Raw genomic sequence first — 15483 nt, forward strand, 5'->3', positions numbered from 1 at the left:
GTATTCAAAACCCCAGCGACAGCTATTTCTGCGACACAGCCTGAAAAAACCCAAGAGTCAAGCTCAAGCTCTCCGCTGATACTAATATCAAGTAAACCTTTTTAATCGGCTGCATGGTGATGGAAGCCTTTCAGAAACTATATGCATAACATTAGACAATTGATTACCTGAGATGCAATTACATGGTTCTTTCAAAAATTAGCGTATTAAGATTATCTTAAAGATCTAATTAGCGAGTTCCGCATTTTGGCCGGTCATGATTGGATATGCGTATTTTATGACAATCGCAGATTGTTGTGTATTGCCAAAAACATGGCTGTGAGATGAAGGGGGCGAATAAGGTCAAAGCAAGTCTTTTTTTTTACGGACTTTCCTTGAAATCCCGGCGTTTGGTGCTTTTTGTATTTTAGTTAGCTCCGAGTGTGGTGGAAAAAAGAAAAAGGCATAGACTGCTCAGTGAATTCAAAGAAGAAAAAAGAAATAAACAAACAAGCAGAAGCAAGCTTGGGTACAAAACCGCCAGATAGGGACTGTCTTTGCTTTTCCTTGCTCTTGAACATACTCTAACTTTATATTTATTCTGTTATTCATTTGTTTCTCGTATAAAACCTAAGAAGGCGCGAGGTGAATTCCACGGCCGACACATTTGTTATTTCAACGCAAACACCATTAATACAGGAGACAGACCGACCGACAGACACACACACAAAGACGATGGATATTCTCAATATGATCGTTGACCATGTGCAGGAGATGCTGAGCACGACCGTCGATATCTCAAAGATTGTGCCGGCCGGATACGAGCTCAATTGGTTTGAAAAGACCTGGTTGTCAGCCTTCGATGGGCGCAACGAGCTCTTGACATTCACAGCCATTGCATTTCTGATGCACGAACTGGTGTACTTTGGGCGTTACCTTCCGTTTCTCGCATGCGACTACATTCCTGCGCTGCGCAAGTACAAGATCCAGGACAATAAGGAGGTGACATCGGCGATGCAATGGAAGTGCCTGAAGAGCCTGCTTTTCTCGCATTTCATTATTGAGGGCCCCCTGATGCTTATGTTTTTGCCGGTGGCGCAGCTGGCAGGTATCCGGACGACTGAGCTGCCGCTTCCTGGGTGGCAGGAGATGGCCATTCAGATTGCGGTGTTTTTCGTTATTGAGGACTTCTGGCACTACTGGGTGCACCGCTTGTTCCACTGGGGTCCCCTGTACCGCAGCATCCACAAGATCCACCACGAGTTCTCATCCCCCTTTGGCATGACCGCCGAGTACGCTCATCCGCTGGAGACTATTATTTTCGGCCAGGGTACTATCTTTGGTCCCATCCTGTTCTGCAAGTTTGTCGATAGCGTGCATTCAGTGACGATGTTTGCGTGGATCTGGCTGCGTTTGTTTCAGGCTATTGATGCGCACTCTGGGTATGACTTCCCGTGGTCGCTGCATAACTTTTTGCCGTTCTGGGCTGGTGCCGACCACCACGATTACCACCATATGGCGTTTGTGAACAACTTTTCGTCGTCGTTCCGCTATTGGGACACAATATTTGGCACTGATTCAAAGTACCATGCGCACAAGGCTCGGATTGCCGAGGCCAAGGCTGAGAAGAAGGGCAATTAAGGGGCAGAACCCAAAAGTGTTTTTTTATTTAAATACACACATAGAATAAATACAAAAAGCCTGACGTTTCTTTCGTTTTTGTACGGAAACTTGGATGTATAAAAGTAAACAAGCCATAAGTATTTTAAAGTAACCATCGAAAAAATGGAGGCCTTGTAGTGACAATGAGGTGGTGCTGTATAAATTATCGAAAGATGCTGCAGTTCCTGTTTCTTTGTTTATTTTGAACATATGCAGAAGCGAATGCATGGAAACGATCAATTGGAAAAAATAAGACCGAGCCTTCCCCCCCACTCTTTTTTGCCTTATTTTTTGCCTTTTTTGTTCTCACCCAATCGATCGCAAAACACAATTGTTTGTTTACATTTTTATATTTGGCTTTGGAATTCTCAGTATACCCTTCAAGGCAACAAATAAAAAAAGCATGGAGACTCAGAAAAAAAACTAATTGAGCTTTAAGACGAGGGCTTTGCATCATGGAAAAGTGAAAGGACATGTCTCTCCTCCATGTGTGTGAGAGTACAAAGAAAGCGATAGTGCAGGTTTACAAAGGGGACAAAGGGACAAAGGGACAAAGGGGCAAAAGAAGGGTCAACGTCAGTTGCGCTTACTGAAAATCGTTTTCTTTCTCCTTAATTTTATTACTCCACAACTGGAGTAAGAAAAAAAAGAAATGGGGAAAAAAATCCTAGTCTATATGAGCAAATTACAACGACGTATGCACATACGGTTGGCAACGGCCAATTTGAGTGCAATTTTGAAGGTATAGTGCATTCTCCGCCCCCTTGTTTTTTTATATATAGGATGGGTGATGTGAGGGATGGAAGCGGGCACAGGCTTCGAAATAAATTTGGTGATCTTTTTTTTCTTACGCGTCATGTTTTTTCTGTAGGCAACACCTGCTTGAAAATTTTTTCTTTCACTGTTCTACTATTCTTTTATTGCAATTAAAACTGCGCTGCGTGAAGGGGTTTGGGACCACTATTTCTCCCTCGTTTTTTTTAAACAATCCAGTAAATATTTTTTATATTTTGCTCACACAGGGTCCCTCCCTTCTTTTTCCCTCTCCTTTTCCCTCTTCGTTTTCGTCTACTATATTCATTCATTCATTCATTTATTTTTAGGCAAGAACAGAGTTGGAGTCGAAATCGATATTCGCACACTAGGATTTTATTTTATTTTCACTTTTTTTGCCTCTTCCGTTTACTTTTTATTTATTTATTTATTGCATGTCATTTGAATACTTTAATTATCATTATTTCGTACTTTATTTACTTTAAAAAAACTCTCTTTTATATATTTGCCAATATCCTATCACCATCTTGTCGCGTTCTCTTTTGACCCTCTTATTTTATTATTTTTGATTAAAACAATGTCGTCTTCATCGACAACCGCCATTTCAATTGTCGGCACGGTGACGCTGCCAGGCATGACGCAGACCATCGAGACAGCGCTGACATCCGTGTTCACCACGGCCGTCACATACATGACAACAATAACTGCAACCGTCTCCGTCCCCATTGGCCAGCCCACACCGACCATGGACCTGCTGACGACGTACACGACAGTAAACACGCACTACGAAACAACAACCGTGATAGGCTCCTACCCGACGATCCCCACACTGCCGGCACCCACGATCATCACCGGGGGCGTCGGCCAAGTGGGCGGCGTAACGATTATCGGGGCCATCTACGAGCTCTGGATGTACTTCCTGTGCCCCTCGCAGACATGCTCGCCTTGGCGCGAATGGCTGACGTTCATTCCGAACGTCGCCGCCGGCTGGGTACTCGGGGCACTGGCGCTGATTCTCGGACTGGGTCTTTTGATCATGGCGCTGAAGTGCGGCGGACTCGAGTTTATCTTTGGCTTCCTCTCGATGATTTTCCTGTGCATCTGCCTGTGGCTGCGCGCCGCGCTAAAGCACTCGTCCGGGAGTCTCTTTACGATGTATAAGGTGTCCTTGTGGTTTAATTATTTTGCCGCGGTGCTTATGGCTATGCTCATTGTGCAGTTGATTTTCCGCCTGGTCGTTCACCTTGATAATACGCTTTGCGGCGCGGTGCGTGGGCTGGTCGGGTTTGTGTACTTTATCGCTCTCGTTCTGTTTGCCCTGCTGACTGCTGCAATTGTGCTGATGTTCAACCTGGCGTCGTTTGCCAAGATGCATAGTGGGATGCAGTGCCTTCAAGCGTTTGTTGTTATTATGCTGATTCTCGCTGTTATTCTCCTGCTGGCTACCGCTTGGGCGTCCTCCAATGACGTGAAGAGCCACCATATGGGCCATGTCATTATCATCGGTCTCTGCGTCTTGTTCTTGTTGGTTTGGGCGTGCTTTATGACTGGGCGGGCGTTTTTGGGGCTGAGCAGTGCCGGAAGACACAGCGAGGCACTGTGGTACGTGTTTAATATCGTGCCGCTGCTGCTGATTGCCCTGGTGCTTTTGGCGTTGAATGCACCGGCGATGTTTACTTTCTGCCATTGCCAGGTCAACGCCTGCCCGGTGTGCAACCCGCATGTGGCCTATGGTAACACGGGTGTGGTTCATGCGGCACCTATTAGCGCAAACGCTAGGGAGTCGAATGTCAACAGATTCTACATGTAAAGCAAGGAAGTGGTTGTTTTTGTATGTGGAATTCAGCTTTTCTCCTTTAAATATCGGCAATTTTTCTCTATCTCTTGTTTTTCCTTTTTAATTAAATTTTCTTTCTCACACTACTTTGAAACCCTATTTGGCACTATTGCTCGGGTGTATGTACGTGTTATGCGTATTTATACAAGCGACGATGGAGAACAATGCCTGTGCGACGTAATCTTGCGTATTATGATTTGTAAATTGCAAAAGTGATATTTCAATTTATTTAGACTCAACTCAACTCAGCTCAATCCATGTTTTGAATATGCCAATTTCATTTGCACCTTTCACTGCTTATTAATGTATAGTGTATAATATTTTTCTTTTTCCCAGTTACATTGGTAGTGAAGGAAAAACATCAAGCAGCGAGCAAATAAATCAACAACGCGATGCTACTTTTTGACAATAATAATAATAATTGCAAAGGGATTTCCCACTTTTTGTTTTTTATTTACTTGAATAGAGTGCAGGAAAGAGAAAATAAATAAATAAATAAATAAATAGGCAAAACAGGTCAGACAAATAAAGTAAAAGTAAAAATGAAAATAAACGGTCTCGTTTCATGTGGTTTTTTCTTTCTCAGGTTGTTTTGGTTTTTTTCCTTCTATTTGGTTTTCACAACACTAAAAGAAAGGGGGGGGGGGGAATGGGCTGGAATGAATGGATGGATTTTTGGGTGGTTGTGGCATGCAAAACAAACAGAAAGTGCATAAGCAGGTTCCTTATGTTCTCTTTTTTTGTTTACACTGCAGACCCTCTCTTTCTCACTCTTTTTTCTTTCTCTCTTTCACTTTTCAACCTTTTATACTCCTACCTTTTTTTAACGTTTTCTAGCTCTACCTTTTTTTAAATTCATTAGAGGTTAAATTTCCTCACCATCCCTTTTATTCTTTTTTTCCTATCTTAATATTCTTCTATTTTATCGAACACCTCTAGGTAAGGCCCCGCTTTTTTGAAAGCCCTATTTATTTTTATTTTACTGTTGCCACCCTGATTGCAATCCACTGCAATCTGGTAAACAATTTCCTCGTCCTCATCTATTTCTCCCCTCTTAATTTTTATCTATAGAATGCGCAGCGGTAATCAGTCTCAGGCGGCTGGCTCGGGCGGAGTCAAGAAGAAGATGAACGGGTACGTTGGGTTCTCCAACTACCCCAACCAGGAGCACCGGCGGTCGATCAAGCGCGGCTTCAACTTTACCTTGATGGTCGTTGGCGAGAGCGGGCTGGGCAAAAGCACGCTGATCAACACGCTGTTCGAGAGCAAAGTGTACCCGACCAAGGAGGAGATAGCCACCAGCAGCGCTGCAGCAGCCGCGGCCGCCGCAGCCTCGGGCGGGCCGCAGGCGGCCAAAACCGTCGAGATAACATCGGTGAGCGCCGAAATCAACGAGAACAACGTCAAGCTGCGGCTCTCGGTAGTCGACACGCCGGGGTTCGGCGACTCGATCAACAACGACAGCGCGTGGAAGCCCATCTTGGAGAACATCGAGTCGCGGTTCGACGCGTACCTGGCGCAGGAGAACCGGGTGAACCGCAGCAAGATCGTGGACAACCGGGTCAACGCCCTGCTGTACTTCATCAAGCCCACGGGCCATGGCCTGCGCGCAGTCGACATCGAGTTCATGCGCAACCTGCACAACAAGGTTAATTTGATCCCGGTGATCGCGCGCGCCGATACGTTGACGCCGCAGGAGGTCGAGCAGTTCAAGGCGCGCGTGCTGGCGGACATCAACTTCCACGGGATCCAGATCTTCCGTCCGGTGTCGGACCAGTTCGACGACCCGGACACAATTGCCGACAACAAGGCGATTGCCAGCAAGATCCCGTTCGCGGTCATCGGCAGCGAGAAGTTCGTCGAGCGGGCCGACGGCACGCGCGTGCGCGGCCGCCAGTACCCCTGGGGCATCATCGAGGTCGAGAACGAGCAGCACAACGACTTTGTGTCGCTGCGCCAGATGCTGCTGCGCACGCACATGGAGGAGCTGCGCGACGCCACGGACATCGCCCTGTACGAGACCTACCGCACGCAGAAGCTGCTGGCGCTCGGCCACGTGCAGGACAACGGCGTCTTCCGCGAGTTCAACCCGCGCCAGCAGCTCGAGGAGGAGGAGAAGGTGCATGCTGCCAAGATGCAGAAGCTCGAGGCCGAGATGGCGGCGGTGTTCCGCCAGAAGGTGCAGGAGAAGGAGGGCAAGCTGAAGCAGTCCGAGGAGGAGCTGCACTCGCGGCACCAGCAGATGAAGACGGTACTGGAGAAGCAGCGCGCCGAGCTGGAGGAGAAGAAGGCCAGGGTTGGCAGCGTCGAGCATGCGCCGGTGAGCCACCAGATGGGCGTGCAGGCGGAGGCTGTTGTGCCTGGGTCCAAGGACAACAAGAAGAAGAGGGGCTTCTTCTGAGCGCTGCCCAGTGCGCCAGCCTCGCCTGCCCTCCTTCCTTTCGCTTCTTTTTTTCCAATTTTGCCTTCGCACGTGGCCTTGTCCCGTACCTTCCGCAGCCCAAGCCCTGGCGTGATAGCCCTGCGGAAAAGCGCGCTTTTATTGCGGCTGCTACTACTGTTGTTTCCATCGATTCTATTCAATTCAACTCAACTCAACCCAACTCTACTCAACTCTACTCAACTCAAATTCACACCCTGCTGTCATTCCGTTTTTTCAGCCCATGTTTCCCGTCTCCAGAGCCGCTGCCCTCTTTTGCAAGCCCCTCTTGCGCGCCTACGCCAGCAGCGCAGCCAACACCGGGCACCGCCACCTCCTCGACACCAACCGAATGGTCGTCCGTCTAGAGTCCGAGGGCTTCAGCACTCAACAAGCCACCAGCATAGTCACCTCGCTCACCACGGTTCTGCAAGAAAGCACGCAGACCATTCTCTCCTCCATTGTGACCAAAGCAGACCAAGACAAGACCCTTTACATGTACAAGGTGGATTTCGCGCAGCTCAAGTCGGAGATACAAATGATGGAGAAGACGGATTTTTCAATGATGAAGGCCGAGAACGAGAGGCTGCAGGGGGAGGTTAATAAGCTGAAGCAGAAGCTGAGGGAGGAGATTACAAGGACACAGGCGGGGGTGAGGCTGGATATGAGTTTGGAGAAGGGGAGGGCGAGAGATGAGAGGGCGCAGCATGAGATTAAAATTAGGGAGACAGACACAAAGATTGAGCAGGATATTTCCGGACTGAGGACCCAGATGGAGAGTATCAAGTTTAATATCATGCAGTACATGATTGGTACGATCACTGGTACAGGCGCTTTGATTCTGGCATATCTGCGCATGTTCAAATAAAGAAAACGTTTATTGTTTTCAAATGCCTGCTGGCTACATTTTGTGGGTGGTTTGAATGCTTGTGTAGTTTGGTCAAAATGATTTTTTTTTTAAAAAAAAAAGCACAATTTGGCGTATAATGAAGACGGACATTCCATGGAAACATGTGTAATTTTTTTTGAAAATATCTCACACGTAATTTTTCACTTTTGTCTTCAGCTTTTGGCAATAGAAGCAAAAAAATAATAGTAATAATGAAATAAGCTAGTGACACGAGCAAATAAAAAATTAATGGCAATGATAAGCGAAACAGCAAAATAGACGTGGGCTTCAACCAAGAGCAAGTTAATTATTTGGGTGGCACGTATCATTTTATACACTATAATTTGCACTCAAGTTCTTGGTAATGATAAGCCAAGCAGCCCAAAAAAAGCTTTTCGTCTACTAGATTTTTTATTTTTTATTTTTTATTTTTGCATTGCCAAGAATTAACGCTGGAAAAGCAAGATAAAGAAAGCTGCCGACCACACTTTTTTTAATCAATTATATAAAATTTTTGATAAGAAAATACGAGCTAGGAAGCTGCTATTCATTACGCTTTTTTAAATATAATTATCGGATTCCAACAATTTTAAAATGGCATAAATGGAACAAGGGTTTCCTGAACCCAAATAAATTTAAAACTCACATCAAACAACTCAAACATATTATAGGTATACGATATAAATATATACAACTTAAATTATTAAGCAGCTTTAAATAATATTAATAAAGGCATCCTATTCACTGATCTACTTTGAAGATGAAAAGCCTCATTATTTTCACGATGTACTTCCAAAAGTAAATTATTTTTTGGGTTCGACCAATAAAAATACATAAAGCTGCTTTAAAAATGGTTTAAAAACTGCAAATTTGTTGGCAAAACCTCTACAATTTAGTTTTAATGAAAATTGTGCATCGTAAGTTTTTTTTAACAAAGACTTCCCTATATATTTATTTTATTTTAAATTGCAGGAAAAATAATTCTATGAATTTATTTAAGTAACTTACCTGAACTCCCCTTCTTACAAAAAGGCTTTTTCACGCCGTCTTGTGTGAAAGGTTGCAAATGCAAAAAATAAATATATAATAAAAATATTGAAAAAGAAAAACATAAAGCACAAGATAAAATACATATGTAAACTTATTTATAGCTGATTGATCAGCTTGGGGGTTTTTTGTCATTTTAGGTTTGCTATTTAGCAGTGCGGATAATTTTCCATTTTTCTGATTAGCACTATTTTTTTACACTAATTTTTTTCACTTTGGAGGGCTTGTGCTTAGTTTAATGAATACAGGTTTATATTATTGTTTCATATTGTAAAAGAAATAGAACTTTTCTAATTTTTCTTCTTAGAGTTGTTGTCATTGAGCATGTGAAGTGAGTGGATTTGGGCCTGTACCTGATTTTTTTATAGATAACTGCATGATAAAGAAAGAGGGAGAAAAGCACAAAAATAAGAGTATGGAAAATTATAAAAAGGTCATGTGGTAAAGGGGAGGTCCTCAGAATTTATAATTGTTCTTTCTTTCCCCTCTCTCGGCCCAGCTCAGCCCAGCTCAGCCCAGCCCAGTCCAGCGATTTGCATTTCTCCCACGCCTAAAATAACAATAATAAGGAGCCTTCTGTCTTCCCACGCTCTCTTTTAATTTTCTTATTATTTTTCTTGACTGTGATTGAGTGCTGGTTTTCGCATTGTAGTTTTTATTAATTTATTTATTATCCATTGATGGATGGATGACTGCTGAAAGTAGTACGCGTCTGCACCAGCTTTTGTATAAATGACATTAAAAGTGCGCATGCCATCCGAATGCCTCCCTTCTTTTTACCTCCACTTTGCACTTTCTATTCTATTTTGTATTTTTCACACAACTTCCAGCCATGATCAGAATCCCACTGGCCAAGCACTACGGCTATCGACTCAGCCAACAACTGAGCCAAATCCACCACCGCCATAGGCGGATGTTCGGATCGATGACAGTGATCCCAAACACGACAGAGCCAAAATCTGCAATCTTCCAAGAAAATGCCCAAAGCATGGCACAGGCCGTCCACGACCTCGAGCATCAAATCCAACAAGCGCAGCGCGGAGGCACCGAGCAGGCCCGGGCCAAACACGTATCGCGCGGCAAGCTACTTCCGCGCGACCGCATCGCCAAGCTGCTCGACAGCGGCTCGCCCTTCCTCGAGCTGTCGCAGCTGGCCGGCCACCAGCTATACGAGGGAGAGAATATTGCTGGCGGCGGCATCATCACGGGCATCGGAAGGGTGCGCGGAACCACGTGTATGGTGGTGGCCAACGACGCGACGGTCAAGGGCGGCACGTACTACCCGATCACAGTGAAGAAGCATTTGCGCGCGCAAGAAATCGCGCGCGAAAACAAGCTGCCGTGCGTCTACCTAGTGGACTCTGGCGGCGCCAACCTGCCACACCAAGCGGAGGTATTCCCGGACAAGGACCACTTTGGCCGCATCTTCTACAACCAAGCCGTGATGTCCGCCCAGGGCGTGCCGCAGGTGGCCGTGGTTATGGGCTCGTGCACGGCTGGAGGAGCCTACGTGCCGGCGATGGCCGACGAGAGCATCATTGTGCGACGCCAGGGAACCATCTTCCTCGCTGGCCCGCCGTTGGTCAAGGCTGCCACCGGCGAGGTTGTCAGCGCAGAGGACCTTGGCGGTGCGACCTGCACTGCCGCACGTCGGGCGTCACCGACCACTACGCTGTCAGCGACGCGCACGCGCTGGACCTGGCACGCGAAACTATCGCGCACCTCAACATCACGCAGCCAGCGGCCACCGCCAGCAGCCAGGCCTTCGACGACCCCTGTACGACATTAGCGAGCTAGGCGGTATCGTCGGCACCAACCTGCGGCGGCCCTACGACGTGCGCCAAGTGATCGCGCGCTTGGTCGACGGCAGTCGACTACACGAGTTCAAGAAGCTTTACGGCACGACGCTGGTCACGGGCTTTGCACACATTCACGGGCAGCAGGTGGCATTCTGGCGAACAACGGCGTTTTGTTCTCCGAGGCTGCGCAGAAGGGCGCTCACTTTATCGAGCTCTGCACACAGCGCCAAATCCCTCTGCTGTTCCTGCAGAATATCACGGGCTTTATGGTCGGCAAGGCTGCCGAGGCCGGCGGCATTGCCAAGCACGGAGCCAAGCTGGTCACTGCTGTGGCCTGCGCCCAGGTGCCCAAGCTCACTGTGCTGATTGGCGGCAGTTTCGGCGCCGGCAACTACGGCATGTGCGGCCGCGCCTATGCACCGCGCTTCCTGTGGATGTGGCCGAATGCGCGCGTGTCGGTTATGGGCGGCGAGCAGGCCGCTGGCGTCCTGGCCCAGGTCAAGCGCGACACTGGCGCGCTGTCCGCCGAGCAGGAGGACGCGTTCAAGCAGCCCATTGTTGCCAAATACGAGCACGAGGGCCACCCATACTATGCGTCCGCGAGGCTGTGGGATGACGGCGTGCTGCGGCCTCAGGATACCCGGCGCACGCTGGCGCTGGCGCTGAAGGCCACTAGCCGGACTGCCGGGGACGAGACCAAGTTTGGAGTGTTCCGCATGTAGGCTCGTGATTTTTGATTTTTGATTATAAAATTAATATATTATTCTTGTTGCTTCTGCGTTAGCGTGAGGAAAAACTCCTGGTACTGCTTCCGCCACTCCGCATTGCTCGGCATGAAGTGGCCGCCGGGGTGGTACGCGGTGACTGCTCGGCAGAACGCCTTGTGCGCCAGCTCTGCCCCGCGCTCCGGGCTGACAATTGCGTCGGCCTCCCCCATCACGTGCATTGACCTCAGCTCCAGCTTTCCTGCCCTCTGCATGATCTCAGTAAACTGCGGCATGCCAGGGTAGAACCCGGCAAAAAAGAGCCCAAATCCAAACCCTTGGCTCAGCCCCAAATCCACGACTGCCGCGCGCACGTCCTCGGACACTCCTCAAGCACCAGGCTGGGGTTGCTGCTGTTTTTGGCGACAGATGCCAGCTGCGCCAGCGCACAGAGTATGGCTGCCATCCCGGCGCCCTGCGAGAACCCAACGATGCCGTCGAACGGGCCTTCGTCGCGGATCACCTGCGCCACCGCCCGGATACTCGCCCGGATCTCCTGCCATACCCGGTCGCTATCCTCGCCTTGGTTCCACCATGCAAGGCTGCTTTCTTCTTCTTCATTATTTTTTGCATCATCCTTGCTGGCGTTGTTTGTGGTGTTGACGGTTCCGTTGATGGGTGTGAATATGTGCGTTGCTTGGTGTGGTGCGTCAAGGAAGGTTGTGGTGATGGTGGCTTTGAGCGCACGCCGGAAGGGCCCGGTACGGTCGCGGAATTTCTGCGCACTTTGGGTGTAGCCGTGCAGACAGAGTACTTTGAATTTCATTGTGTGGAATTGGATTGGAAGAAAGAAATTATCAAAAAAGAGAGAGCAAAGAAAGGGGGAAATAGTAGTCACAAAAGATCCGAAATCCTCGATTGTTTTTTCTCTCTCCTTTACTGCCAAATCTAATAATCCGGCTGCTAAATCTTCCAATCCCACTCTCAAAATATAATACATTAAAATCACTGCCATTCAATAACACGATTCACACAAAGTATTTCCTATATATTGTATTAACAAACAAAATAAAACAAACCAAAACAAACCAAAAAATTAACCCTTTCAAGCGTCAAGCATTTTTCCCATTCGTAGGCTTCAATTCAAATAATACAAGAAGCACTTTCCATCCTCTCTGGCTATCTCCGACATCTTCGTTGTTTCTTTAAGGTCCACATACTTCAGTCTATGTTTCTCAACCTTGCCCTCCTTTTTCACAGCTCGTGCCCATCCACAATGAACATTATCGATTTTTTTATCAAATAAAACTTGCACAACAGTCTTGTCCCTATTTACTGTGTCAATGAGCTTGAATATATTTCCATTTATCAAGCTGAGATAACAAGGGGGTATTCCAGCGTCAAATTGCTTTGCGGTCTTGCACTCTCTTAAATATAACGTGTAAATTGTGTGCGACATAAGAAAAAGTAATTAGTAATTAGTAAAAAATATTAATTTAAACAAGCTGCTCTAATACTAAAGTAAAAAGGTATTATCCCCTCCCTTGTTCTCTTTGCTCTCTTCCCTACCTTTGCTACCAAGCCTCTGTTTTTTTCTTTCTTTTTTCTTAACCTTAAATGTGACTTTCAAAGTAAAACCTTTTCAACAAAATCAAGTCACTTTTTAATTGAAAATTAGAAAGGAGTAGCAGCTTTTTAATTAACCAAATAATATAAATGACAGAATACAATAAAAGGAAAAGAATAAAAGCTGTCGTGCTCTATAAAAATGTGGGCCTAAATTAATATATTCAAGTTTCAAAAATTACTTAAAGAACTGAAAAAAGGGGTCAGCGCTGTGTGGGCAGCACTGTAAACATCATGATGTTCCTTGATGTCAGCCAGCAATAACAGAAATGTGTATAGTGGCCATGAGGGCGATCTTGATTCTTGAAAAGGGAAGATAGTGGCTTGGAATGTGTGTATTTAAAAAGGGTAAAAAAAAAGTCTAGCTGTATATACCACATCTAAAGCTTTGTATGTTTAAGTCAGATTGTCAAAGTCCTTGATAGCGCCCACAAGCACATTGTAACCCTTCTCAATATCACTGTCTCCTTTAACCTCCGAGTCTTCCTTGAGGTATTTGGCATGTTCTATCATCTTGCTGGCAGCGCTAGAATCTGAACCTATTCTAATCAGATAATTCACATATTCCACGTTGGCTTCTGATGCATACACCTTGATTGCTTCGGACACACTATAAAAGTTTTTGACGTCAACATTACTGTAAGTCTGAGGGAATAAAAGTAGGGCTTTCCTTTCACCACTTGATAGTGCCATGACAGCAGTAGCAGTGGTGGCAGCAAAAGTGAGGATCGAGAATAACTTCATGGAAGTAGAGACTAGATGGAATGATGGGTTTGAGATCGAAATGTAATAGGTAATGATAAAATGTTGAGTTGTTTGGAAAAGGTTTGGCTATTTATACCTGTGATTTGGACTGATGCTATTTTTTTAGTTTGCCATTCCAAACGAGTATTTAAAAATCTGCAAACAATATTAATAAACAAAGACATTATATAATAACAACACAATAACACTTGACGCCAGTATATATTTGGAAGACAATAATAAAGTGTGGCTTTTTAGATATGAATTTAATTGCTTGTGTTGCTATTATATTAAATTTTAAAACAATGCTTTGTAAAGTATTTAACGATTTGGTTAACAAGCCAGCATATTTTAATTTATATTGTGCTGACAATACATATAAGAAAATTCTAAAGAATATTATATACTAATATTAATTGTTTTACTTACTATTGCTCACATGAGTTGTGCGGCTTGCTGTGTGTTGATCTTACTCACAACTAAACAACAGGCACTGGCAAGGGAGATTGAAAGGCATTTATATCATTGAAAGCCACAACTTGTTTACAAAAGTGGGGATAGCTGCCTCTACAACCAATTAAGTACTATTTGTTACGTTATAAATATATATATTGAATAAAAATGAACTAAAAGAAAGCTAAGGGATGAACAGCCTCCACTGTTCATATTCATTGGTATTTATGCGTGCGTATGAATTCCCGCATATCCAAGTAGGGAATTAACTAGCGATTGATTCATTAATCAATCGCCGGAGACAAGCTGCAATTTCTTGTATCACAACTATTGGTGGCACCTTCATTTAATAGTCTATTCTGTTGTGGTTTGAGGGGAGCACTAGTCACCTAGTGTCAAAAATATGTTATAGTTTTTATTATCAAGGGAATCAAAAGTAGAACTAGGGTTGGTGTTAACGAGCATATTTATTGGTTGATGGCGATCAGCTGATTAACCAGTCTTGGCTGTTTAGCAACACAAACAATAAGTCACACAGTGACCAAAGCAATATGCTCCCTACTCTTCGCCTTTCACAATGCATAATAGCACTTAGTTATTAAATATACTTTATATCATTATACTTTATCTATACGTTCATAGAATGTCTTATATTCCAACAACAACTGCGTTGGGTCACTGTGCGACCATTAATTGAGTGTCTGGCTAAACATACAAGCCTTGTTAATCAGTTAATCGTAATCAACTGATAGTCTCGAAATATTATCAGCGAAATAACAAAAATAATGAAAGTTAATGTTAAAAATAATTTACATAATGATACAAAACAAACAATACCCAATGATCTAGATAGCATCAGAGGATAATATCAAACGTGTACCAAAAATAGTTATGTGTGAATTCAACTTAGCCACTGAGCTGACGATAAAAGCCTGTGTACAGATTGAGTATTTGAAAAAGAAAAGAAAAACAAAGTAATATTCTTACAAAGCCACCTTGTAAACAATTGATTATGCCTGTTGTGATATTTGAAATGTATTTGATTACAAATAATTTTTTATTAGGCCACTTATTATTTGTTGGTTGCACAATGCATTTTAATTAACAAAAATAAAACAATCAAATGGAAACTGTTGGGCACACATTTCCTTTGTAGCCCAACGCCCATCAGTTGCCCTTTTCTTAGTGAGCACTAAGACCCACGATCATAAAAAGGGCAAAACAACAATACCATTTTGCTAGTTCTCTCTCTCTCTCTGCTCTTTTCCCAGTTTTTAGATAATATAAATTTATTATATCATCCAATTCACTCGTTAACAGAAACAATGGTTAGGTGATCAATTTGATATTTGTTTAGTAATCTTTTTTATATAGCAACACACCCCTCCCTCCCCTCCCCTCCTATTTACAATCGAAATTGTTATTTAATAATATCAATATGTATAGAAAAATGACATTCTTCTCAATAAAACAAGAATTACTTTTTGTGTTGATTTTGTATTGATCGGTGGCTTATTAAGTGTGAAAGTTGATATTGCAAAGGAAAAAAA

At 44.6% G+C, this 15483-nt stretch overlaps 8 protein-coding genes across 8 annotated transcripts; 5 read left to right on the forward strand and 3 right to left on the reverse strand.

Annotated features, from left to right (window-relative positions):
* The first annotated feature begins 518 nt into the window (after positions 1 to 518).
* On the forward strand, positions 519 to 1694 carry BX661DRAFT_186626 (methylsterol monooxygenase). The gene has a single exon (XM_051537059.1). The coding sequence runs from the start codon at positions 715 to 717 to the stop codon at positions 1618 to 1620; it is 906 nt and encodes a 301-aa protein (XP_051389656.1). The 5' UTR covers positions 519 to 714; the 3' UTR covers positions 1621 to 1694.
* Positions 1695 to 1705: 11 nt separating this feature from the next.
* Positions 1706 to 2188, reverse strand: BX661DRAFT_55923 (uncharacterized protein). Its single transcript, XM_051539265.1, has one exon. It carries the CDS (start codon positions 2114 to 2116, stop codon positions 1805 to 1807), a length of 312 nt encoding a protein of 103 aa, XP_051389657.1. The 5' UTR covers positions 2117 to 2188; the 3' UTR covers positions 1706 to 1804.
* Positions 2189 to 2992: 804 nt separating this feature from the next.
* BX661DRAFT_172780 (uncharacterized protein) lies at positions 2993 to 4225 on the forward strand (the record flags this gene model as incomplete). The annotated part of the gene is made up of 1 exon (XM_051533800.1): positions 2993 to 4225. One exon carries the CDS (start codon positions 2993 to 2995, stop codon positions 4223 to 4225), a length of 1233 nt encoding a protein of 410 aa, XP_051389658.1.
* A 623-nt stretch (positions 4226 to 4848) lies between these two features.
* On the forward strand, positions 4849 to 6822 carry BX661DRAFT_186631 (Septin-domain-containing protein). Its single transcript, XM_051537060.1, has one exon. It carries the CDS (start codon positions 5325 to 5327, stop codon positions 6651 to 6653), a length of 1329 nt encoding a protein of 442 aa, XP_051389659.1. The 5' UTR covers positions 4849 to 5324; the 3' UTR covers positions 6654 to 6822.
* A 30-nt stretch (positions 6823 to 6852) lies between these two features.
* BX661DRAFT_186633 (uncharacterized protein) lies at positions 6853 to 7754 on the forward strand. Its single transcript, XM_051537061.1, has one exon. It carries the CDS (start codon positions 6916 to 6918, stop codon positions 7537 to 7539), a length of 624 nt encoding a protein of 207 aa, XP_051389660.1. The 5' UTR covers positions 6853 to 6915; the 3' UTR covers positions 7540 to 7754.
* A 1487-nt stretch (positions 7755 to 9241) lies between these two features.
* On the forward strand, positions 9242 to 11146 carry BX661DRAFT_186634 (putative biotin-dependent carboxyl transferase). The gene is made up of 4 exons (XM_051537062.1): positions 9242 to 10185; positions 10224 to 10384; positions 10405 to 10550; positions 10589 to 11146. The coding sequence occupies exons 1-4, from the start codon at positions 9440 to 9442 to the stop codon at positions 11126 to 11128; spliced, it is 1593 nt and encodes a 530-aa protein (XP_051389661.1). The 5' UTR covers positions 9242 to 9439; the 3' UTR covers positions 11129 to 11146.
* BX661DRAFT_186635 (serine hydrolase FSH) lies at positions 11140 to 12073 on the reverse strand. The gene is made up of 2 exons (XM_051537063.1): positions 11495 to 12073; positions 11140 to 11471 (listed from the first exon to the last, which is right to left on the reverse strand). Exons 1-2 carry the CDS (start codon positions 11934 to 11936, stop codon positions 11167 to 11169), a joined length of 747 nt encoding a protein of 248 aa, XP_051389662.1. The 5' UTR covers positions 11937 to 12073; the 3' UTR covers positions 11140 to 11166.
* Positions 12074 to 13049: 976 nt separating this feature from the next.
* BX661DRAFT_186637 (uncharacterized protein) lies at positions 13050 to 13689 on the reverse strand (the record flags this gene model as incomplete). Its single annotated transcript, XM_051537064.1, has 1 exon — positions 13050 to 13689. A coding segment is annotated over exon 1 (343 nt), but the record flags the coding sequence as incomplete, so codon positions are not given.
* Between the last annotated feature and the right edge of the window lie 1794 nt (positions 13690 to 15483).

Source organism: Kickxella alabastrina, assembly GCF_025024165.1.
Source record: "Kickxella alabastrina strain RSA 675 chromosome Unknown BX661scaffold_22, whole genome shotgun sequence".
Lineage (NCBI taxonomy): Eukaryota > Fungi > Kickxellomycota > Kickxellomycetes > Kickxellales > Kickxellaceae > Kickxella > Kickxella alabastrina.